Source organism: Rhagoletis zephyria, unplaced genomic scaffold (genome assembly GCF_001687245.7).
Source record: "Rhagoletis zephyria isolate East Lansing unplaced genomic scaffold, Rhagoletis_zephyria_1.1 Rzeph_scaffold_00737, whole genome shotgun sequence".
Lineage (NCBI taxonomy): Eukaryota > Metazoa > Arthropoda > Insecta > Diptera > Tephritidae > Rhagoletis > Rhagoletis zephyria.
Window position 1 is genome coordinate 32268 of NW_016157821.1, and position 24618 is coordinate 56885.

Consider the following 24618-nt stretch of genomic DNA (forward strand, 5'->3'; position numbering starts at 1 on the left):
CCACCAGTACATAATTGTGAAAGGAGGGGAGGGGCGGGGGACGCGAGCGCGACGTCGAACGCGGTGCGGAGCGGGGCGGCGCGCGAACGCGGACCGCCGCGACGCCGGGCACTTTCAAAATTGTATACTTACAAATCCGTCCATTTAACTTGTTCATGTCTACTTTTTGTCAAATGTAACTGGGTGACTATTTTGCTTTATTACTCAAATTGTTAAGTATAAAAGTTGGTCTTATTGCTCAACGAGAAATGAAATAAAGCAAATTTGTGTTATTTCACATTCGATTGGCAAATAACACAAATTTGCGTTATTGCCGTTTGTGTTATTTCACCCCCCGAAAAATTACAACACGTTACCACTAAAAGCGATTACCAATTTTTTTGCTGGGTTGTTAAAGCTTGTATGTGTGTAATAAATCTTGCAATCAATTTTTAACCAACTTCCCGATAAGCTAGAAACTTTAAACTTAAAACTCAGCTCAGAGCCTGATGACAATGCAATGTGAAAGATGAATTAATCCACTAGGTGGCGCGGGTCTCGGGTTGTGAAGAGAAAAAATTTGTAGCTTTCGTTTTTCTGGAAAAAATTGAGTTGACCCTTTTTCGAACAAAATTTAGTATGTAGTGCTAACTTGACACCATGCACCATTGACGACAGAATTGAGATATTGAAAAGGTTACAACGGAATTAATTGAACCTTTTTTGTTGTAAATTTCTTGTGGAAAGAAAAAAATTGTAGCTCTCGTTTTTTAAGAAAAAATGGTATGTAGTGCTAACTTGACACCATACACCTAGTCGATAGAATTGAGATATGGAAAAGGTTGCAACGGAATTAATTGAACCTTTTTTGTTGTAAATTTCTTGTGGAAAGAAAAAAATTGTAGCTCTCGTTTTTTAAGAAAAAATGGTATGTAGTGCCAACTTGACACCATATACCTAGCACTACATACATACCATTTTTTTTCTTAAAAAACGAAAGCAAAAATTTTTTCTTTCCACAACAAATTTACAACAAAAAAGCTACAATTAATTCCGTTGAAAAGTGTAGTGCTAACTTGACACACTTGAATCTGCGAGCAAAGCTAGTACATACAAACATACATTTAGGGAGTTCACAAGGTGTTGTAGACTGTCGTACTGTTGTATGTCATAAACTTTAAACGGCTAAAACTATATTTAAGGAATTCGCAAGCTAACATAAAAGTTTTATTATGAAATTTCACACCGTTAGAAAATAGTTGGTGGTGATTTCAAGTCCTCTAAACTTTTATTTAGCCGTTAAAAACTTTACAACATACGACAATACGACACGTACGACACTTGTGAACCACCCAATTGTATGTACATATGTATGTTCGCTAGAATAAAGGTTTAATTAAAAACTGCGAAATTTATTTTCATTTGGAGTTAAATGTGACTCTTGTCATTATTTCTGTTTACGTTTCTTATACTATTTATCGACGATTGCGGTTAACCACTAATTAAGAAAATTATAAATACGATACGCGTTGACATAAATAAAACGAAATTAAATGAAATAAGTATTTTTGTACGGCGCCATATTGGCGTGGAAAATTCTGAGTATTAGTGCATTTGCTGCTTAACTCGTCGATGTTCTGTGCTGTGTTGTCTGAGAATACTCACTTGAAGTTGCTTGGGTATTTGCATGCCATATTCAATAGCATTTGGGAGTCGTTTTGCCACCTCGAGCGTATACGTAATTATTTGACCGCGTAAATGTGCAAATAAGCAATGTAAACATGTATGTAAATACATACATACCCTGCAAAAAATGGGACTAATCCGGGATGACTCCGGGAACAATCGCAATGGAGCATGCGACTAATACCACTTTTGATCTCTTTATATGGAATGAACTGATCGCTTTTGTTCGAGCATGTCCTATGAAGAGACTAATTGTTCACCTTTATACCCGAACGGATATAAAAAGCGACTAGTCACTTTTAAAAAATAAAAATTAAAATTTGCGCAAGCTGACATCCGAACCGGGGTGCTCAGTTTTGTTAGGTGAATATTCTCTCTGTGTGCCAACGCCGCACATGAAATTTCATTGACTAAGTGCCTACATATCATTAAATCGTTAATAGTACCCGTTAGAGATGAGTTGGGGACTAATTGATCTCCAATTATACCCATAAGGGATGAGTCGAGACTAATTGACTTTCATTAGTACCCGTATGAGACTAGTTGGGACTAATTAATGCCCAATTGTACCCGATTGAGAGTAATTTCGGAATACGCTCTTTAGAGATTAGTCGCACAATTTTTTGCAGGGTATGTACATAAAACCAAACGAATGAAAAAAAATAATAAAAACCAAAGTTATAGCCCAGTTATGCATACTTGCACTGCTATACCATTTTTACGTAAAAACAAAACCCAACAGAATTCTACATGTGAAGTGCTATGCGTTGGGTAACCGCTTACACGAAAAGCCCATTTAACCGATTATTATGTGACAACTCTTATGCAACGCTAAGTATGCATAACTGGGCTATTAGGCTGACTTCCAAAACGTCAATAGCTTTGCGTAGGTACAAAGTATACACTGCGTTTCTTTATATATTCCGGATGATCCCATTTCACAGCCAGAATAAACAGGATGCGTTTGAAATATACGTTAACATATCATCAGGAACGTTCTAAAGAATAAGTAAACAAAAAAGTTTATTCCAAACGTTCAGAATGAATAAAGAAATGCAGTCATAATGTTCCATAACGTCGAGCTACAAAATATTGACAATGTATATTTTTCGAAAACGCATCCGAAAAGTTATCGAAACGTATGGCTAGAGCAATCAGCCCATCAGAAACAAAGTTTATGCTTCGTTTGTTTTTGGTTACCATTGGTGTTTTAAAAATGGAAAATTCAGAAAAATTGTTCATTGCTAAATTGAATATTTAAAAAAGGCAATGTATATGATACTCTGTATATAAAAACAGTTTGAATACCGCTGTATAACAGTTTCCAAACATTGTATTGATACGTTTTGGAAGTCAGCCTTAGTCATACATTCGTATCTACATATGAATGTATACATGTATACACATTTCAAAGGAATATATATTAGACGTCTGCATGAATTCATTCAAAAAGGTAAATTAATCATTCATATTCAAATTTAAGGAATGTTTTGGCTTTGAATTTTATTGGAATCGAATGAAAAGCTGCGTTAAATTGCAATTTTTTGTCTGAATGTGAACTAGAGATGCCATTTTTATATTGATTTTTTGTCGGTTTTTTCGTTCCGATTCGATCCGTGAATCGATCCAAAAAAATCGAGAATCTACATTAAATTTTTCCTCAATTGATGCATATTTATCCATGGTTTCCCTTAGAAAAACTATAACATTAGAGATTAGAATTTGAGGCTGGTTCAAAAAATTAATAGGCTTGGTACCTCCAGGAAGGGGGTCCATCTTGAAAGTGCAAAAACCAAGAAAATTCAATGACCTGCTTCTCTTTCTACTCCGATTACAGAGCTCCGATTACAGAGAAGCCTCTTAAAATAACTACATATATAAAACTATACTGTAATAAAAACTCGAAAAATTGGAATTCCAAACTTTGTGCAAATATTAATTAAACTTTTCGCACTCCCTAATTACCTTTTTAAGAAAAAAATTAAAAAGTTTAAGGATACTAGGGCTTATTGAATTTTGGCAGTTTTCTTTTTCTTGACGTTCTCTCAATTCGTCGGCAGTGTTTTTTTGTTTGCCGGCATTTTGAAATCATATTAAATTGAGAAAAAAAAATTGTTCAAAGGTTTTTTAGGATTAAAAATTAAAATTTGTTTGTGAGTTTGTGTTTAAAATTTTAAAGATAAATTGCTTGCAAACGTTAAGAATTTTTAAAGTTCCTCTCAGCGGATCTATCTTACTATGGCGAAATTTTAGATGACCTATTTAAGTAGAGATTGTTAATTAACTTGAAAAAATCATTGCCAGGTCAGACATTTAATCCGCACTTATATATATGGCCAATATTGGCTATTAACCCAATATGCCACAGAGCGAAGACGAGTTCGAATCGGCGTCGCTACGACGTCGCTCTGGTGAAGTCGTTTGGGTGAACTCGAAACGAACTCTTTTTTCCATACAAAATGCAACGTCGCTCCGACGTCGTTTTTTCTCATCGAATCGAAGTCGTTACGACGTCGGGCTAGTGAAGTCGTTTGGGTGAACTCGAAACCTAAGCATAAATAAAGGTCATTCATTTGGATAGTAAACCATTTTTATTATGAAATTTTTTTAATGACACAATATGGAATCCACAATGTACACTTGTGCTCAGAAAATTTAGCCACATAATAAATTTCATAAATTTTTTTTTAAATTTTTTTATAAAGTTACAGTTCACTCTACATATATAATCATGTAAAGCAAGGTTTCATAGTTTCTATAAAATTTATAAAAGTTTAATAAAGCTTAACAAGTTTTCGTAAAAAATTTCAATTTTCTAATTCGAATTCTTACAAAATTTGTGGGCATGAAGTTTTTTAAATGTGGTATAAATTTGTTTGTTAATTTTAATAAATTTTGTAGAAACTATGGAACATTGATTTACATACATGGTTATTGATATAAAATGGTCTCTCCTTTAATAAAAAACTTACGAAAAAAAAAATAATTGAAATATATAGGTGACTTAATTTTAACAAAAGTGAATGCACAATCTATGTGTTTCTTTAGTGCAGATTAAAATTTTGATGAAAGCTGGCTTGCCATTATTTTTTATTTATTTATTTTATTTTATTTTATTTAGCTTTTCGCTTGCCATTATTGACTGTGCATACCTATGAATACAGTTGATGACACGATAATGACAATTGAACTGCGACAATTTACGACTGTGACAACACGCGAGTAGGGCTGTTATACTATAAATCTAAAGCTCTCAAAAAACGATGACGTCCTTGCTAAAAAGGGTTAAGCTTTATACACAAACAAAAAAGTTATACTGTTTTTAAAATGCGGCAAACCCACCACTTAGTAATTGCTAACTTTTGCGCTTTAATGAATAATTATTTGAACTCCTTTCATGATTCGAGTAGGCTGTATCGCTCCCAACTCTAAAGTTTAGCAAAAATATGCCCAAAACCTGTGTCAGAAACTGCAAGTGAAGATCCACTTAATAATGTACAAAACGCTCAGTATTTTTAGTTGGCATAAAATATCTGTTAAATTTATAAAATTTCTCGCTGAGAAATAATAATATACATATAGTAAAAAATCGCGTATCAACAAAATGTAAAACCGCGTATGTGGGGTTGCATAAATTATTTCGTAGAGAGTAAAAACACTCGTATTTCAAAATGGTTCTCTCTTTTATAAAGGAGTCGCATTTCTGGCTAAATAGTATACATAGAATTTCGGGACGAATGTATAAGGTTTGAGCCAAGAGCTCCGGTGAGCAAATCCAATTTTTGGCAAAAAAAGTCAGTTACACGGTTTTGCAGAACGACGATACGCGGTTTTGTACTTTAAACTACGATATGTATGTATGTATATTTATTTAGTTATGCGCACATACGATTTGACTTTCATCCCATTTTTATAACATTACAAAATTGAAAAGGCAAGTAAATTGCGCAGTCTTTGGATAGCAGTGTATGCATGTGCTTTCTTAATAATTAATTTGTACAAAACGCATTAACTGTATGAATAGTGGCCAAAGAATAACAAGCAAATAGCTGTTATCCAAATTTTAAGACTGGGAAAGCGACTGGCGAATTCAAATAAAGCTAAATGTTTTGTTCAGGGGTAATACCACTTTAGCGGCCCAAAAAGTTATACATACATATGTTTTAATTTTTTTTTTTTGGTGGGAGTATAAAAAGAGGAATGGACATTTTTTTCAAAGGGTGATTTAGCAAGTGGTAACATATTTTTATTGAATAAAAAATATAAAATGGCGGCGACAGAGTAAATCGCTGAAGTCGCCTTTTTTATTTAAAATAAAACCCCGCAGTCGACCTCGTGCAGTTTGAGAGTTAGAAATTATCAAAAATATTTAAAAACTAAATGCTACTGGGCCGTATGAATATAATTTCCTCAATTGCTTTTTGTTAACTTTTCAGATCTTTTACTCGATTTATTCAAATAAATTTAAGTAAAAGGTCTGAAATTTTAAGAAAAAGCAATACAATTTTTTAGATTTGTTGCAATTTAGAAAAAAATTTACCGATTTTTCACCAAAGAAATAAGCAGTCAATTGCACGGTTTATATTTACACACTAGAGCTGCAAAACTATCGATATTGACGCCATTCGATAGTTTCGATATTTTCGATAGAATCGTATACTATCGTGTTGTTTATGTAGTGAAACTTCAACTCCGAACAAAATGTGTATAATATATGCATATGTACATATGTAAATATAAATATTGCACATATGTAAGTATAAATATTACATCTTAAGCGTGAAATTCTAAATATTTTCCTAAGTTCAATTTACAGCGTCACTTATTTAAGTAAAGATCACAAAATTTCAATGCACCGGCACTATCGAAAACATCGACTATCGCCCGAAAACAATCGATGTTTGTCCAAAAATAAAACTATCGATACTATCAATAGTACGATCGACAGTTTGCAGCTCTATTACACACACACATGTTCTGCTTACATACGAGCCAGAAGCACATTCAACCTGCCCAAACTGATCATACACATGCGTGTACATTAATGGAAAACAAACCCAGTAGAAATTTTATGCATACGACATCGCTATTGGTGGCATGAGCTTGCTGCTGTGTATACATGCTAGTATAAATGAACCTTCATTTCCATTTAACACGCCTGGTTTCTCAGAGTGTATGCGTACTCTAACCATACACTTGTACTACTGCTGTATGCATATGACTGTATTAATGTTTCAAACATACAAAAATGTATTAATGGAACAGTATTAAAGCATTCTTAAAAGATATGTATCCCCATATGTAAATGCTACTTTTCTCATACATTTTAATATACGGGGACATACAAAAAAGTAGCATGCAAATGCATATTTTGTAAAAGCCCGTTAGTGCTGAAATTAGTATCGCACAACACGCCCGTTCACTAAAATTTTTGTACAAGACTGAAAATATTACAAAAATTCCACTTCAAATTTATCAAGAAATGTACTTTAAACAACAACAACGTACATCCGTTTGCAATTCGCTAGATAGAATTGTTCACACTAATTTACTCATATAGCAAGCATTCTTCATGAATGCATGCAACCGATTTCTACTGGGAAACCTCACGACTACTCCATGCACACCAGACATCTGCAGCGGGTGCATGATTTTCGTGTATACTCGATCATCTAACAAAACCCGTTTTGCATCGTTCTCTGTATACGAGCAGAAGTATTGTTCGTTATCGACTGAGCTCAAGACGAACATGTTGGCCACAACACCCGATTGCTTTTCATACATACTTGATTGGGTTCGGGTGCTTTGCAGCTCAATATACCCGGGTGTTCGAGTTTCAACCCGAGTGTGCACAAAATTTTCTTGATTGGCTTATGACGTTTTTGTTTCTACAAAAAATGTTGCCTTCTCATCGCGGTGTTCTTAGTTTTTGTGCGTAGAGGGTAAAGAGAAGGTTGAATTTTTCGGTAGTTTGTTTAAGTGTACATTTAACCATTTCTTATATTTTTGCTCATACAAAATGCGGCATCACGACGCCTACATCCATTTAGGTATAAATGTGTGTAGATCGGCAATGCCCAAGCCCTATACACTCGGTGCACATTTATTTTTTGTAAAAGTACTTATGTACCTACATAGTTTTAGGCTGTGTTCTAATATATACACACACAGCTTTCCACGCGAAACTATACGAAATAGATGCAAAAACATTTTTGTCTACTTCGCTTCTAATTTTTTCATTGCGTATGCACAAGCACAAAGCAACAACATTTTCGTATGCTTTGTGGGAACATATTGGCGCCAGTTACCTTCAGCGTAAATTTCTTTGTTGTCCTGCATTTTATCGCAATGTTCGGGTGTCCGTTTCATTGTTACACAAATTTTCGGGTTAGCTGCGGGTGTCCGAGTGTGGTGTTCGCTTGTGCTCAATTTATAGCGAGGGTGATCGAACAGACTCGTTCGTAACCAAAGCAGCTGTCGGGTATGCATCTCGATCGAACACATAGTAGCCGAGTGTGGCGTTCGCTTGTGCTTGATTTTTAGTGAGTGTGATCAAAAAGGCTCGATCATACTCAAAGCTGTTCTCTGATGCACACATCTACAGAGTACTTCCTAAGGGTCAAGGGAGTACTCCAAGTGCATATAAAAAATGTGGTTCAATTAACATTGCGATGTCCTACAGCAGGACCATATATACTCCAGCTTTACATTACATCGGATAAGCACGAAACTACCCCATGGTGTACCTACCTCTTGGCAACGCAGCCCAATAAGTAAGCGAAATTGTGTTAAAAATAAAATTTTGATGCACAAACGCTTTTAGAGCATCTAGAGCATTTCTTAAGAAAGAAGTAAGTTTAGAAAAAAAGTGCATTACTTCGCAGTTAGGGCTCGATATGTCGACTCTCTCCGGTGCTCTTCGTTTTTTGGAAATCTAAAAAAATTCGAAAATAGCATATGTTTTCCCTAACCAAGCAAAAACATATTTACGAAAGTTCTGCACAATTAAAAATTTTCTGTAGAAATGTCATTTTCAAAAATTTTATGCATTGCCATGTCATTCCAGCTCAAACATTCTACATATTTTAGCATCTCATTGCAACTTAGCTAAAGGTGTTCCTACACGATATGTATTTGCATCTGTAATGTAATTGCGTATGTCTGTCAAATGCACTGTCTTTATTTAACTATTAAAAAATACGTTCTTTGAAAACGAAACAAACTAAACTCAAATGATTCTATCTGTGTGCCAGCAGCAACTGTATAAAAATATACATATGTATATTGATTTTTAATTATACAATTGTTTAATGAAATTTACTATAATAGGAGCTTGCAAAATCTATCCATGTACTTACAGGGAACGGATTTTATGGAAATTGCATTTTTTCCTGCTAAAGAGATAGAGTATATTTTATTAAGAATATCCACGAATTAGCTTTCCTCGATTCCATATATACACATTTGATGTTGCCTTTTTTTGATTTTCTACCTTTAATTATAAAGGGCAAGGAAAAAGCCCTTATTCATAATAATATGAAAGTTTTAAACGTTCCATATTTAAAATGGGCGCCACTTGTATCAACTCACGTCGAGCGCACGTTTAGTACATTCAAGGCTTTTCTTCGCGAAAATCGAATGAAAATGCTGCCAGAAAACTTATTAAGGTTTTGTGAAATAATGAAACTACATAGTTCATAGTTTTTCTCTCTTTACTTGTAAAATAAAAATTTCTAAACTAAATGCATTTTTTTGATTATTTCTCGGTTTTTGTCTATTTTTAGAGCCTTCTTTTCCCTTTTTTGCGATTTCTAGTGCCTTTTCCTGCCTATTTTGCCTTTTCTAGCCTATTTCGTTATTTCATTTATTACATTTTTGTGAAATCCTTTGTGTGTACTTCTTTTTATCAACTAAAATTTTCTAATTTCTAAAGGTTATTCAACTAGCTTATCTTGTTTTGGCATTGGACTTTTGTTTTAGAAACGTGTTTCTTATTTTATTGCTAAATAGGAACGATTAAAAAGGATGGCACCTTTTTTGGCACTTTTATTTTTCTATTTGGCTCATTTTGGCACTTTTTTATCCTCAATATGGCACCTCATAGCAAAGAATAGTTGGCAGCCCTGGCCACATGTCGCTATGTTTCATAGTGCAGCATTTGCAGGCCTTTATTATTTACACATGAAGCTGGGTTGTATTTTTTATGTTGGCCGAATCCAATAAAGCACTCTAGTCGTTTCTCTTCTGTGCTAATTGAAAAGGTAGCAATTTTGAAGAAAATCGATTCTTCTGTTCCAGTTAATAAATGTTACATAGTAAAGAATAGTTTAAAACAATTGTAAGGTTCCCCTAAAATGAAAAAAATTAAATGTAAAAAAAATTCACCAAATGTAATTTCTTTCTTTTGGCTTTTTTAAAACTTTGTTTAATTACAGTTTTATAGATCAACTAGTTTTCAACTAGTTTTTATTATGTAACATTTATTAGCTGGAACAGGAGAATCGGTTCTCTTCAAAATTGGAATTTTTTCTGCGCTTTGCACTAAAAAATTTAATATAAACATACAAAAATTCAAAAATTGGACTCTAACTGGTCTCTGACTAACTAACTAAACTGCATACCATAATTTTGTCTAAAGATGCTGATTAGGAAGTTAGAGATTTTAGTCCAACTTTGCAGAATTTTCATACTTTTCCCACAAAGTCTAAAATGTTGATTTATATCGTGTTTGTTAAGTAAACAGCTTTACTTTCAAATCAAATAATAAACATTGAATAAACTAAAGAAAAATAGCCAAAACTTGCTTTAGTCCAACTTTGCAGAATTTTCATACTTTTTCCACAAAGTCTAAAATGTTGATTTATATGGTGTTTGTTAAGTAAACAGCTTTACTTTCAAATCAAATAATAAACATTGAATAAACTAAAGAAAAATAGCCAAAACTTGCTAAAATGTCGCGTCCCAGTTGTTATTTGGTTTACTGTATACTGAGAAGGTACTTTGCTCCGGCTGATATGCTCCTCTGGGACTCTTTTCGGAGCCTCCCTATAAAGTCATATAAAAACATGCATACATACCAGGGTTGTTGCGAATATTCGCATTCGCATTCGCAACCGCAGAGCTTCCGCATTAATTTTAACATTCCCATTCGCTTTCGCATTCTTAAAAATCAACGCGGATCTTTTGCGAATGCGAATATTAAAGGGACCAAAAATAACAGTTTTTTTTACGAGTTAAACTTGGCCAAATAGTTTTATTCCGAAATGAAAGTACTTTCCGGATAAAAAACAAATCGCTTATCCAAATTAAATAGCCTTGAAACTGAAATGTCTAAACGAGGAAAGACACATATTGAAAAATATTTCAATAAAAAATGTTAACTAATAAACATAGAACAAACCTTGGGTCAGGTATGTATTTATATGAATTTCTTTAGTATTAAATTACACTATGCGACAGTCAAAATCGGGATGGGATGAAACCAACGGGAAATGTTATATCGGTCAAAAACAAGTTATACGTGTCCCGGCGTTTCGCTGGGTCACGTCTAGGAATCGAGATATATATATAACTATCATATAGGGGAAATTGTCACCTTTGGTGGTCTTTTTTTGACATAACTCGAGAACCACTAGTCCGATTTTGCTCAAACAAATTAAAAAAAATTAAAAATTACAATTCCTTTAATCTGTTCATATAACGTTTTTCTATATAATCAACAGTTTTAAAAAAATTTAATATTTTAGGCAAAAAATATTTTTTTTCTTCATACATTTATTTTTACCGGCAAAACTGTTGATTATATAGAAAAACGTTATATGAACAGATTAAAGGAATTGTAATTTTTAATTTTTTTTAATTTGTTTGAGCAAAATCGGACTAGTGGTTCTCGAGTTATGTCAAATAAAGACCACCAAAGGTGACAATTTCCCATATATGATAGTTATATATATATCTCGATTCCTAGACGTGACCCAGCGAAACGCCGTTTGGTACCAAATTTGTTTGAATTGGATAAGCGGTTTGTTTATTATCCGGAAAGGACGTTTATTTCCGAATAAAAAATAATAGGCCAAATTTAACTCGTAAAAAAATAACTGTTATTTTCTGTCCCTAGAATATTATGCAAGTGCACTGATAACACGTATATCTGAACATCGCTGTAAAAATATCGGGTACCCATTAATATCGGGATAAAAAGACTCGATATTCCAAATATCGATACCAAATTCAAAAAATTAAATCTGAATATTGGTCTCATTTTCTAATAAAGAATGAACAATTTTAATAAGTGGTTGCTTATGTAGAGGTAAGTGTGTTACTTGACATCACCGAAGGCATGGGTTGAAATCCCGCCTCATGCCAACTTAAGTAAGATAGTACACATTTGTGGTCTTTAAGGCCAAAAATATATCCATATTGCTTTACATATAAGTTCCAAAGTATAGACATATTTATGGGCGTTTCCAGGGGAAGGTCATGGCACGACATAGATTTGCAAATTGAAATTTTAGTAACGTAACGTCATGTAACATCACCTCAGATATTTCGGCTAATAAAAAAGCAGGAAAGATTTTTACTTTGAAAATGAACTTAAATATTTCAAATAAAAATCATACAAATAATCTTGCCCGATTCCCAGAGTTTTTAAATGTTGACGATTTATTTTTTCAACATTTCGTCACGCCACGCGAGATTTTCCTTAAGCACATCAAAAAGAATTTAATAAAAGAAAATTATTTTTTATATAATGTACAATATTTTATTAATTACATTTAGGGGACTCCCTTAAACTCGAAAAGTCTTAAACTGTGTAAAACTCGTAAGTTTACGAGGCTTTTATAGGAACGCCCCCTTTATGAAAAGGTGTAAATAGTTGCGCAAAGTGTCTGTTTGACAGATAAGCCAGGATTTTGTGAAGCAATTTTTGTTTCGTCGTATTTTCCATACCATCCCGCCATCTTGTCTCTATCACTCTTGGCTAAAATACAATTGAAAATTTCGAAAATTAGCAAAAAACCTAAGTAAGTACAGTTAGCGGAAGAAATTCTTCCATTTTATTCGTTGATAATTTTTTTAATTTATTTTCATTATTTTATCATACATTTTAGTATACAAATTTCCTCCCCTCGGCAACACTGAAGTTTACGAGGTCGTTTGCGCATCAAATTTGCCTCGTAATTTTAGGAGGGGCTCGTAAATAGAGCTCCATACAAATTTTGACAGTTCTTTTACGAGGCTCGAGCTTACGAGCTTTACGAGGCTTTTACGAGTTTAAGGAAAGACCCCTTTAAACTTTGTATTGTACATTTACGATTCGATACGATACAAGGGTTCTGGTACTCGATCCGAAAAAATATCGTTTAAAAACTATCGAGTAAAAAGTATCAGTATCGAATGGCAAAAACATCGATATGCTATCATATCGTATCGAAATTCGTGTCCCTAATTATGAAGAAGAAAGTCAGGAGGATACATCCAACATTTGCCCCGATGAAATTCTCAGAAAGAAATTATTGCACCGCAATAAAAATAAATAAATATAACTGAAAGTCCTCTCAACTGGTGCAGTGTCAATCGAAATGAATTTACAATTTTTCAATTTTCAAGTTTTTCAAATTTGTCGCCTAGAGCTAGTAGTTAATCCTAATTTACCCACCTGAATTATTTCTTAAAAATACATGACATCCGAATTCGCATCCGCGGATGTCTAAAATTCCTTATTCGCAACATCCCTTATACATATGTATGTACATATCGTTACCTTAATTCACAAAGGCCCTAACCATCACTTTTTTCTAAACTGTATTTTTCACAGACTTTGGTAGGAGGTATTAAAGTACACCTTCAAAACCATTTTTTTTAAGAAATATTTTTCGGTATCAATGCATGAAAACTGGAATAACTTCATAATTTTTACATCGATTTTCATTTTCCACTTATCGTTGAAAATATATTTTTTCCCACTACTCATATTATTCAATAATCTAAAATTGTAGCAAAGGTGTCTGGACAAATAACATTGCGAGTTGATAAAAGCGTTGTAAAATTAGACCCACTCATATCCTACGATTTGTGTGTAAGTAAAGACGTTTTTAAAAAGAGGGGAAAACATATACATACATATACTAGTCACCCTTTTGTTGCGGTTTGCGAATACATGTTTTGGTTCCATGTTTCTTTGTATTGAAAATAACATCCCTGTAGGGAAACCCCGAACTGGTCAACCAAATTTGTAGTTCCGTACTAGATCTTTATCGCCAAAAACGAACCAGTCCGATAGTAACTGGATCGCCACCAGTTCAAAAGCAGGGATATGTGGTACTTTTAAAAAACAGTTTTAGAAATCTATATCTAAAATGACGAATTTAGAACTGGTTCAAAACTATAGAAAAAGGGATGCAGAACGAACTAGATCTCATCTGGCGAACTATGAACTGGTTCGAAACTACTGAAAAAGGGATGCAGCGGGGGGCTTGTTTACTTTAAATAGACTTTTGCTTGGCGGGTTTTTCGTTCAAATACGCTTTCAGTCTGCACGTCGCAGATGCTTTTTCATAGTTTGGTAATACAAAACTAATATTTGCGTTAACATCTTAACATTTTGGGACCTTCTGGAATATAACCAATAACAGTCAGCACCTCTGCAAATTACGCTACAGCCAAAGGTATGCACATGCAAATGCACAATTTAATTTACATTCATTCAAACAAATTTGATTTCAGATTGCAAATTAATTTCTCTGCAAATAATTAAAAATTGCTACCATGGTAACCCAAAAAGAAAACAGCTTGTTACTTTTTTCGTTTACAACTGGTTCGAAACTATAGAAAATGGGGTGCAAAGCGAACTAGATCCCATATGTCGAATTTAGGACTGGTTCTGAACTATGGAAAAGGTAATGCAGCGGGGGACAATTTCCAATTCCTATGACATCGCTGTGTTAAATTCGCAAGTTGTTTGCATGCAAAAGAGATTTATCGCGAACTAGTTGTGGTTCTAAATGTACTAGAAGCGCACCAGTTCAAAACTAGAGATTATCCCCACAGGGTATATATTCAAATTAACAAACACATTCTAAGTTAAATTCGGGTTTTATAGCGAGTAGAAAGTACATACAGTACAGTAAGTACAGTATTCAATGCTGATGTTAGCAATTTCTCAACAAGTATCTTTGTTTACTTGCTCACATATCCATAAAAAATTTAACCTTTTTTACAATGTAATTTTTTTAGAAAGATCATCGCTTAGCGAGATAATTCATTACTGTTTTTCTAAAATCAATATCCAGCTCAAATAAGGCCAGTAATTGCATTCTTATTTGAGAAGGCGTAATCGGCGTGGGATCGGTTTTGCGTTTATTTTCTGGCATTTGTGTGTGTGTGTTTGTTATCATCTGTATAACGTTTTGTCGCCAAAGCTTTACTGCGTCGTTATGATTTTTAGCGAAATATGTATACACACAGTATCGGCCAATACAAAGTGATATAGTTTGCCACTCGTGTTTATGTTTACATAAATTGTGGTTATTTGTTACATGGAAGCAAACGCAACAAGAAGAATTCTAAAAAATCAACGGTAATTTTTAGCCACTTGAAACTTGCATATTATTAGACTGAAATTGAATGGGCTATAAAACTGTACTCAAAAAAAATTCTAACACTTCTGAGAAAAAAGTTTGAAAATTGAATGAAAAATTGTTGCATTTTTTTTGTAGTCCCATGCAAAGTTTTAAACTTGAGCTTATATGGCGTTTGTTAGAGAATGAACTATATTTTAATTGAAAATTCCTAAAAATAAATAAATAAAAACATGAGTGGCAAACGACATCATTTTGAAATGGGGGTGCTATTGTATTGGCAAATACTGTATGTACATATGTACACTCAGGAAAAAGTCAGCTAAATATATTTCTCACCTCACATTATTTGGTAACTGTTATGTATTGAGTAATTAGTATCTAAAATATACCCAAAATAATTAATATACTTACTTAATGAATGGCAGCAGCACTGAAAGTAGTGGAGTAGACGAACCCGAGCCCCCAGTCGATGATGATGGAGTCCACCGCCTGACTATGACGAGGTACGAATAGCGATTACGCGGCTGGAAACCAACAAAGCTGTTTGAGCTGACGGCCTGCCAGCCGAGCTTTTCAAGTACGCCGTCGAAGAGTTGATAAGGTGCATGCATCAGCTCTTATGCAGAATATGGTCAGATGAACGCATGCCCGACGACCAGAATTTAACTGTGGTCTTCCCAATCAACAAGAAAGGCGATCGCGCCATTCGCGCGAACTACCGCGAGATCAGCCTTCTAAGCATAGGTTACAAGGTCTTATCGAGTGAATTGTGTGAAAGACTGAAGCCCACCGTTAACGAACTGATTGGGCCTTATCAGTGTAGCCTTAGACCTGGCAAGTCCACCATATATCAGGTATTCACAATATCCCAAATCTTGTAAGAGACCCGCGAGAATAGCTAGATCCCCCCTTCGTCAGTGAAATGAACTTTTTATAAATTTTTTATTTCAGACTGATGACAAATTATCTTTTAATGAATATATAAAATTATCGGTTGGTGGATTATGTATTTGAATATTTGCGAAATACACTAGGCTATTTTGCTTAGTTCCCCACAGTGTTGGGAAATAAAATTGTTCCTTCAGTACGAAATCTATACAAAAACTGTACTTTTCGACTGTAAATTGTATCGACTTTTTAATTTGCTCATATGCATGCATGTATACATAGATTCCCTTCTAGACCAATGATTTGATGGTATTCACGGGAAAGTTTATGTAGGTACATTTACATATTTTACACTTTTAACATAAATGTCAAGGCAGATATTTTAAGATACACTTCTTAATAAACAAACTTTTTTTAAGTTATTATGAATGGAAAAAGAGGCATCATCTTTGATTTCAGTACTAAAACTACATTTCAAGTGCTTATCAAAACTTTATACATGTTAACTAGATTCGCCACTTATCTTAAAATTATATAATTTTAATTATTTGTTTATAAAAATGCAGTTTACACTTTAACAAAACCCGTATAAATCCAAAGTTTAATCTTTGCGCAACATTAAAAAAATCAACAAACTTTCGTAAAGCTTTTTGATTAGATTTCCTAGAAATACATATTTTGAGTATGCAGTTTTGTAGCCCGATCAATTCAAATAAAGCGCAAGTTTAAAATACATAGCTGCGACTAATCGTTGATTTTTAATATATATATATATATTTTTTTGATGAAGGCGTTGCTCATTTTCTTCATTAAAAACATCGTCGAACATACTTAGATAATATGGAAGAAAATTACCGACATCGTCAAAAATATGCCATATGTCAACTGTACAGCTACTTTAAATTTGCACTGAATGAGCTAAAAAACTGCAAAATATTAAGAGATAAAATTGAAATAGAAAGTTCGAAATTTTTACGAATGTTTGTAGATTTTTTTTTAATGTTGTTCAAAGATTAAACTTATTTTCATTTAGTATTTGTTAAGGAATAACTATATTTTTATAAACAAATAATTCAAATTAAAATATAATAAAATAAATAGTCAAATCTAGTCAATATGTGATTGTAAAGTTATGATTTTTAAGAACATCTCTTTCTTAATTAAAGATGACACTGTTTCTATGTGAAGCTGATTTCGACATTTTATTTTAATAAAATTTAGTATCGAAAATATTCTTTCAAAAGTTGCCTAGGAATGTGATATAATGGTTCGTTCAAAACCTTTTTTCAAAACTTATAAAGGCAAAAACGAGAAGGCGAAAAGAGAATAAAAAAATTTCCCGCAGTGAATTTTCAGATTTTTAAAGGGGTATAGTAATTTAATTTTTTAAATTTAAATAAAGCATAAGACCCCATGGAATAAACGAGTAGATAAAAAAAATATATAACGGTAAAACTGGCACATACATAAATATATGAAAGAATGCACTCAGGCGACGCCTCTAGCCATTGTGTGTCACAGATTTAAGTTATCGAAGAAAATTTTTTTTTCATCCCCCCAAAGCCAAATCCTGGCTACGCCACTGATGTATGTACATACATACTTTACCGTTTCATAGTCGGAGCCAATGGGTCTACTATTTGCGAGAAAATTTTTTTTTGTTATTCTTGCTGTGTTCGTGCTTATTTACATATTTGCAATGGTCTTGTTGAAAAAATAACTTACATTTATGGCAATACATAGTGTGCGTGCCACCGGTCAGCTGTCAAAGTGACATTCCATTGAAATCAAACCAGACCGAAGTGCTCAACTTTCATTGAGTGCCCGTCAACACATAATAAATCCTCATTATATCTCTGAAGTATTCAAATTATTTTTTTAACGGTTATTGTGAAAAAGTTAAAGTTTTTTGCGCGATAAGTAATTACTTCTGTACACTGATGTCAGTGCACTGGAACTAAATTTGTAAATACTATTTACTCATCAAAATGTAAATAAAACATGTTCGTGAGAGAGATTTTGTATGCATTATTTTTTTTTTGTTTATCAATTTGGCCTTTCAATAAGAATAAGTTTTCAGACCAAAACGAATACAAATAAATGAAATAAATTTAGGTGACAAGTTTTGATAGTATTTTGCCAAATTTCCTTTTCAAATCTTACAAACTACCATTACATTTAAAATTTCTGCGGCAATGCTTAGAAGTTTTGTATTTTCTTTATATATATATTCATTTCAGTTGTTGCGGATGTCGGAATGGACAAGATTCCGAGCAGCAGGATCGCTGGATAACGTGCTGGGCAGGCGGTATAAAAAGACGAGTTCCAGAGCTGCACTGCCTTCGCTTCTCTGTATTTAAGTAATTACAATCCAGTAGGCTGTGTTCGGTCGGCAAGGACAAGTTTGAAAGCCGCACTGACACTGGTGTTGGGTAGTCGGTCTGAAAGGACGAGTTCCAGAGCCGAAATTGATTAAAAAAAAAATCTTTTCTTTTAATGTTATTATAGGCTTGGTTGATCTATCATGTGCAAGTGCAAGTGAAAACTCTCGGTTTCTGCTTCACTTTATGCCCAACGTTTCGCTAACGTTCTTAGCTTCAGGGGCGGAAATCTTTATTGAAAAAACAACAAAAACATTTTTACAATTATAAAACATTAGACAAAAACAAACATATTTTATATGACAATCACATTTGTTGTGAGGAGTTGAAATTTATATCTATAGTGTGTATGAATATACATGTATACCAAAAACTAACAAAACTTACAAGCAATAATAAATGAACACTTGTCTTAAAAACTATTCATCGGTACCAGCTGCTTGGGGTACACTTGTCGTACTGACTGTGTTTTGTAAACACAGTAAGTAAGTAGCCGCAATGTCGTTAGTGTCTTCTTTCTTGTTGACTGTTCTTTCTCTTTTTTGCATTATGCGGAGGCTCTCTAGCGTGTATCGTATTTTTTCTCTGTTTTCTCTGTCTAATATCTTTGTATTAGCTAGGTCAGCTGTGTGACCGCTCGTTAGTATATGTTGTGCTAATGCCGTGTTATTTTTCTTTTTTCTTATATCCGCATCGTGTTCTGATAATCGTGTGCTTAGTGATCGCTTTGTTGTCCCTATGTAGATTTTGTTGCACTCTTCGTTTTGTTTACCTTGGCATTTTATTTCGTATACAATGTTGCTTTGTTGTTGCGGTTCAATCGGACTTTTTGTTCTTGTAAATATCGTTGACAAAGTGCAATTTGACTTGTATGCTAGAGTTATGTTTGGCTTGTTTTTCTTTATCGTTTGGGGAAGTTTGCCGGTCAATTTGGGGACATATGTGACACTATAGAATTGTTTTGTCTCAGTGTTTGCTACTGCGGAAGTGTTATTGTGCTGCTTGTTTATTTTCATGAGTGCCTGTTCAATTAAATTTTTAGTCATGTGTATCGGATAGTTGTTACGTTTGAGTATCTCATGTATTTTCCCTACGTTTTCGTCTCTAAACCTTTGGTGACTTATGGTAAGTATTTTCGTAACAAGATTTCTCGCGGTGTTGATTTTGTATTTCAAAGGTTGAGCAGATAGGAAGTTTATTATGCGTCCCGATGAAATGGGTTTGGAGTACCAGTTAAGTAATATTTTCTCCTTTTCTCTGTGGATACGAACGTCTAAAAAGGGTATGCTGAGGTTTCTCTCTGTTTCCATTGTAAATTGCAGCTTTTCATGATACTTGTTTAGAGTCTTTAAAATTATTTCTACGTCGTTTCGTCTAACAATTGCAAAGACGTCGTCCACATATTTCACTATGAGTTTGATTTTTATATTATGCAGCCCCTTTAGTTCTGTTAAAGTTTTATCCAGCAGGTCATCCATGATTATGTCTGCGATTGTAGGTGATAAAGGGTTACCCATTGGCATTCCGAATGTTTGTGTGTACATATGGTTTTCATACATAAAATAGTTATTGTCTTTTAAACAGAATATCAGAATGTTGTGGAAGGTGCTTCTTGGTATGTGAATTTTCTGCTGTATTTTGTCAAACTTTCTCATAATAAGTTGTATTGCTAAATTTGTTGGTATATTTGTGAAGAGTGACACTACATCAAACGACACTAACAATTCTTCCTCGTCTATGCATATGTTTTGCAGTCTGTCTTTCAATCTGAACGCATTTTTTATATTGTATTCCTCTGAAGTTAAACTACTTAGAATAGTGCCAATAAATTTTGACAGGCCATAACAAGGGACATGTAATGATGACGCTATTGGTCGTAGAGGTATGTTTGGTTTATGTATTTTAGGTAGGCCGTAGAGGCGGGGGGCAGTTGCCGCGCTGCAAGTAAGCAATTGTTTTTCTCTCCAACTGATAATTTTGTTTTTGTACAGTTGATTGACTATATTGTTATTCTTTTTCTGCAGAGTGTTCGTTGGGTCATTCCTAAGCTTTCTGTACGTATTTTTGTCTTCCAGCAATTCCTTCATTTTTTCTCTGTAGTCTTTTTTGTAAATTACTACGGTTTTGTTACCCTTATCCGAATCTGTGATAATAATTTCGTGCTTATGTTTTTGCAAAAATGCTTTGGTTTTATTGAAAACTGCCACTATAAATTTCTCCGCTGTATTGTTTTTGATGTTCCGTCTGAATTGCATAATTCTATTGCTTAATTTGCTCCTTTCTATTTCTTTGTCTCTTTCATCCTCTATCTGTTGTATTATTTGCTCCATCTCCGCGATCATCTTGATTGGGTCGAGAGTAGTTTTTGTTGTAGGTAGCGCGAACTTCCTCCCTAGAGAGAGTAACCACTTCACCTCCTCTGGAAAATCGATGTTTGTTTTGTTTATAAACCACTCACTGTTGACGCATATTCCTAAAAATTGCAATTGTTTATGTTTTAGTCTTTCTAGTTTCGCTGTTTGTATTGATTCTCGTTCCTTCGTTATTCTCTGGCTTAGGAAATTTTGGTGAGAAATTGTAGAGTTGAATTCAGTTTCGTTGAGAATGCGTACTAGTTTTCGCTCCGCGTAATTTATGTGATCTCTTGTTGTTTTAATGTTCATGTTTGTTTGTGTAATCTCTATGTTGAGTATTCTTTTAAGGTACGATCGTTTTGTTGTTTCAATTTGTTGCTTTATTTTTTGAGATGTCGTGGCTATCGTTGTTTTAACTACGTTGTTTGCCAGATGGTTTGGTATGAGGTCATACTTTCTACATTCTAATAGGAATTTTAGTTGTGCTCTTTGCTTTGCTAGCTTTTGGGTTTGTTTACTGTAATATTTTAATGTTGTGCACGTATCTTCTCCGTATTTATATTTCATATGTTGGTAGTAGTGCTTCATTTTTGTTGTTTTTTGTGTGTATGGTGTTGAATAAAACGATTTTATCGGCAGGCCTTCCGAAAAGATAAATTCTTCTTTTGTATGCTGATCAATTTGGTATAGATTTTTAATGTTATTGTAGGCTTGGTTGATCTATCATGTGCAAGTGCAAGTGAAAACTCTCGGTTTCTGCTTCACTTTATGCCCAACGTTTCGCTAACGTTCTTAGCTTCATCAGGGGCGGAAATCTTTATTGAAAAAACAACAAAAACATTTTTAAAATTATAAAACATGAGACAAAAACAAACATATTTTATATGACAATCACATTTGTTGTGAGGAGTTGAAATTTATATCTATAGTGTATGTATACCAAAAACTAACAAAACTTACAAGCAATAAAAAAAAAATCCCGGGCTAAGAAGATCTCTCGCTAGTCGATTTGGATGGTTCGTTAACCGTGCTGAGTAACTGGTGCTTAGCCCTCTTATTTCTTCATGCACCGTATTTACAAATGTGGATATTCGTATTTTGCATGTACCATGGTGCCTCGCATAAGGCGCACAAAATTTTCCACAGCAGTATTTGAAGTCTATTCAAAATTGAATTGCACGCTGTGCCCCAAAGCCCGATTCCATATGCCCAACATGGTTTAATCATCATATTAAAAATCAACATCTTGTTATCTAGGCTTCATTTAGATTTGTGTCCCATTGAAGGCTTGCTTGTTTTAGTTTCGCTTGAGATTTTTTTTTCTATATGCTTTTTCCAGGTAAGTCGTCTATCTAGTGTCATCCCAAGGTACTTGTGGTATAGCCTTGCTGTTTATTTTTAGTTGTGGGCAAGTTTCTTTCTCCAAAGTGAATGTTGTCTTAACACACTTGCTTTCGTTAACCTTTATCCTTCAAGAACCTAGCCATAGCTCTAACTTTTTTTGCCTGACTCTGAAGTTTCTCCCCAGCAGAATGCTTTCCAGAATTGCGTGCGTATTTGGAGGGAGTGAAACCTTTAGTTTGTATATAAGGCCATCATGCCAGACTTTGTCAAAAGCTACACCGGTGCAGTATTGCTTCCCCTCGAAGGCTCTTCTAATACAAGAAATAATTCTTTGAATTTGTTCTACAGTGCCATGCTTTACACTAAAACTAAACTGATACGGTGGTATTATTTGGTTACTTGTTGGAGAAGGTTATATTTTTTCAATAGAAGTTTTTCGAATATTTTCGAAAATACAGAAATCAAGCTTATGGGCCGATATGAATTTACTACCGTCGGATCTTTGCCTGGTTTTGGCACCATAATTATTCCCGAAAGTTTCCATAAGTCGGGGAAGTGCCCCAACTTAAGCATGTTATTAAAAATATGTAACAAAAAACGTACGGCAGTTTGTGGAAATTCCTTATTGTTTCAGCTGAAATCCTATCGTAACTAGGCGCTTTATTCTTCTGAATGTCATGAACAATGGTGTTAATTATCAATATCAATAGCGTACTTATGCGAAAAGTGGTACTGCTTTGAAGAGAAAATGACCTCACTCGAGAGAAGTTGTTTTGTCAAAAGTCCACAGATATGTTATCAATAGCTTACTTACGGCAAAACGTGGTAAATTTAGGAAAGGGGACCTGGCACCTCCCGTACAAACAGAAATTCTTATATCGCTTATCTCTTGAACCGCTTATGCTAACGTCCTGACATTTGACAAAGCTACATATATATGTTATAAATACCTTACTTATGGCGAAAACTGGTAGGTTTTGGAAAAGGGGACGTGGCACAGCCCATGCAAACTGAAATTCTCATATCGCTTATCTCTGGAACTGCTTATGCTAAAATTCTGAGATTTGTCAGAGCTATTTATGATATCAATAGCGAACTTTTGGCAAAAAGTGGTAGGTATTGGAGAAGGGGGCGTGGCACCGGCCATGCAAATTGAAATTCTCATATCGCTTATCTCTGGTACCGCTTATGCTAAGGTCATGCAATTTTACACAGCAACGTATGTTATCAATTCCGAACTTACGGCAAAAAGTGGTAGATTTTGGAAAAGGGGGTTTGATACCTCCCATACAAACTGAAATCTAATGCTAAGGTCCTGAAATTTTACACAGCAACATGCGTTACTTAATACCGTACTTACGGCGAAAAGTGGTAGATTTTGGAAAAGGAGGCGTGGGACCTCTCATACAAACCGAGATTCTCATATCGCTTATCTCTGGTTCCGATTATGCTAACGTCCTTAAATTTGATTTGTTTGTCTTCCGTGCAGGGATTGAGAGCTAACTTTAAAAATCCTATTTATGGTCAGATTTTCTTCATCTTTAGAGCACATAATAGAAGAAGGATATACTATTTTTTTTTATACTTTCGAGGTACTTAACCTTTACCGATTCTGATGAAAAGAAACATGATTTGATGTAGATGTTGGCAGTTTAGGTTTTAACGTTCGAAGGGGCTCTCAGTGTAATATAATCTAAAAACGTATTTACAGTCTGAACTGATAAATGTTTAACATATTAGTCAGTGAAGAATCGTTACCCTGCAGTACGGGGGAGCGACTACAGGACTGATAAATCAGTAGCTACCTGGTAAACTCCGTCAATTACCGACCGACTATTTGCAGTGTATTTCAGCGATTACTTTTACCATCGGCTCTCTCTGCACTACCGGCAGTTCCTAAGGTAGTCACTTGCGTGATTTGTGGTAGAGATGGGCACGGGCCTAAATTTTCAGGCCCGGCCCGGCACGAGTGCAAAATCAACTTTCAAAAATACGCACGAGCCCGGAAATAAAGAGCCAACTTTTATTGTATGTATACATATGTACATATTTTTAATTTTGTGTTTATGTACATATGTATATTTACTTAAGCGAATCAATTTTTCACATCAAAGATTTTTATAATATATTTTCTGGGAAGTAGAAAAAGTGGAAGGTATTTTATGTACAGATATGTAAACAAAACTACTAAGTATCTTATTTTATCTATCGGTTTCCAAATATTTCTTTTTTTGCTTTTCTCTTATGAAAAGAGCTTTAATATGTACTTTTTTTATACCCGAGCGCACTTGTGCACAAGGGTATATTAATTTTGTTCACATAACGGTTGTTTGTAACAGCCAAAACGAATCGAGATAGATATAGACAAATGTATACATAAATGATCAGGATGAAAAAAGAAAT

General features: G+C 34.1%; 2 protein-coding genes across 3 annotated transcripts in view; one reads left to right on the plus strand and one right to left on the minus strand.

The window, feature by feature from the left end:
• LOC108361336 (restin homolog) overlaps positions 1-24618 on the plus strand; it is a 135340-nt gene that overhangs the window by 15831 nt on the left and 94891 nt on the right. The gene's annotated exons all lie outside the window — the stretch shown is intronic.
• Positions 21296-24618, minus strand: part of LOC108361338 (uncharacterized) — a 64365-nt gene continuing 61042 nt past the window's right edge. Inside the window, exon 2 of the mRNA XM_017613934.1 lies at positions 21296-21686. Coding sequence (XP_017469423.1) covers positions 21673-21686 — 14 coding nt within the window. The 3' untranslated portion in view covers positions 21296-21672. The remainder of the gene's footprint in view (positions 21687-24618) is intronic.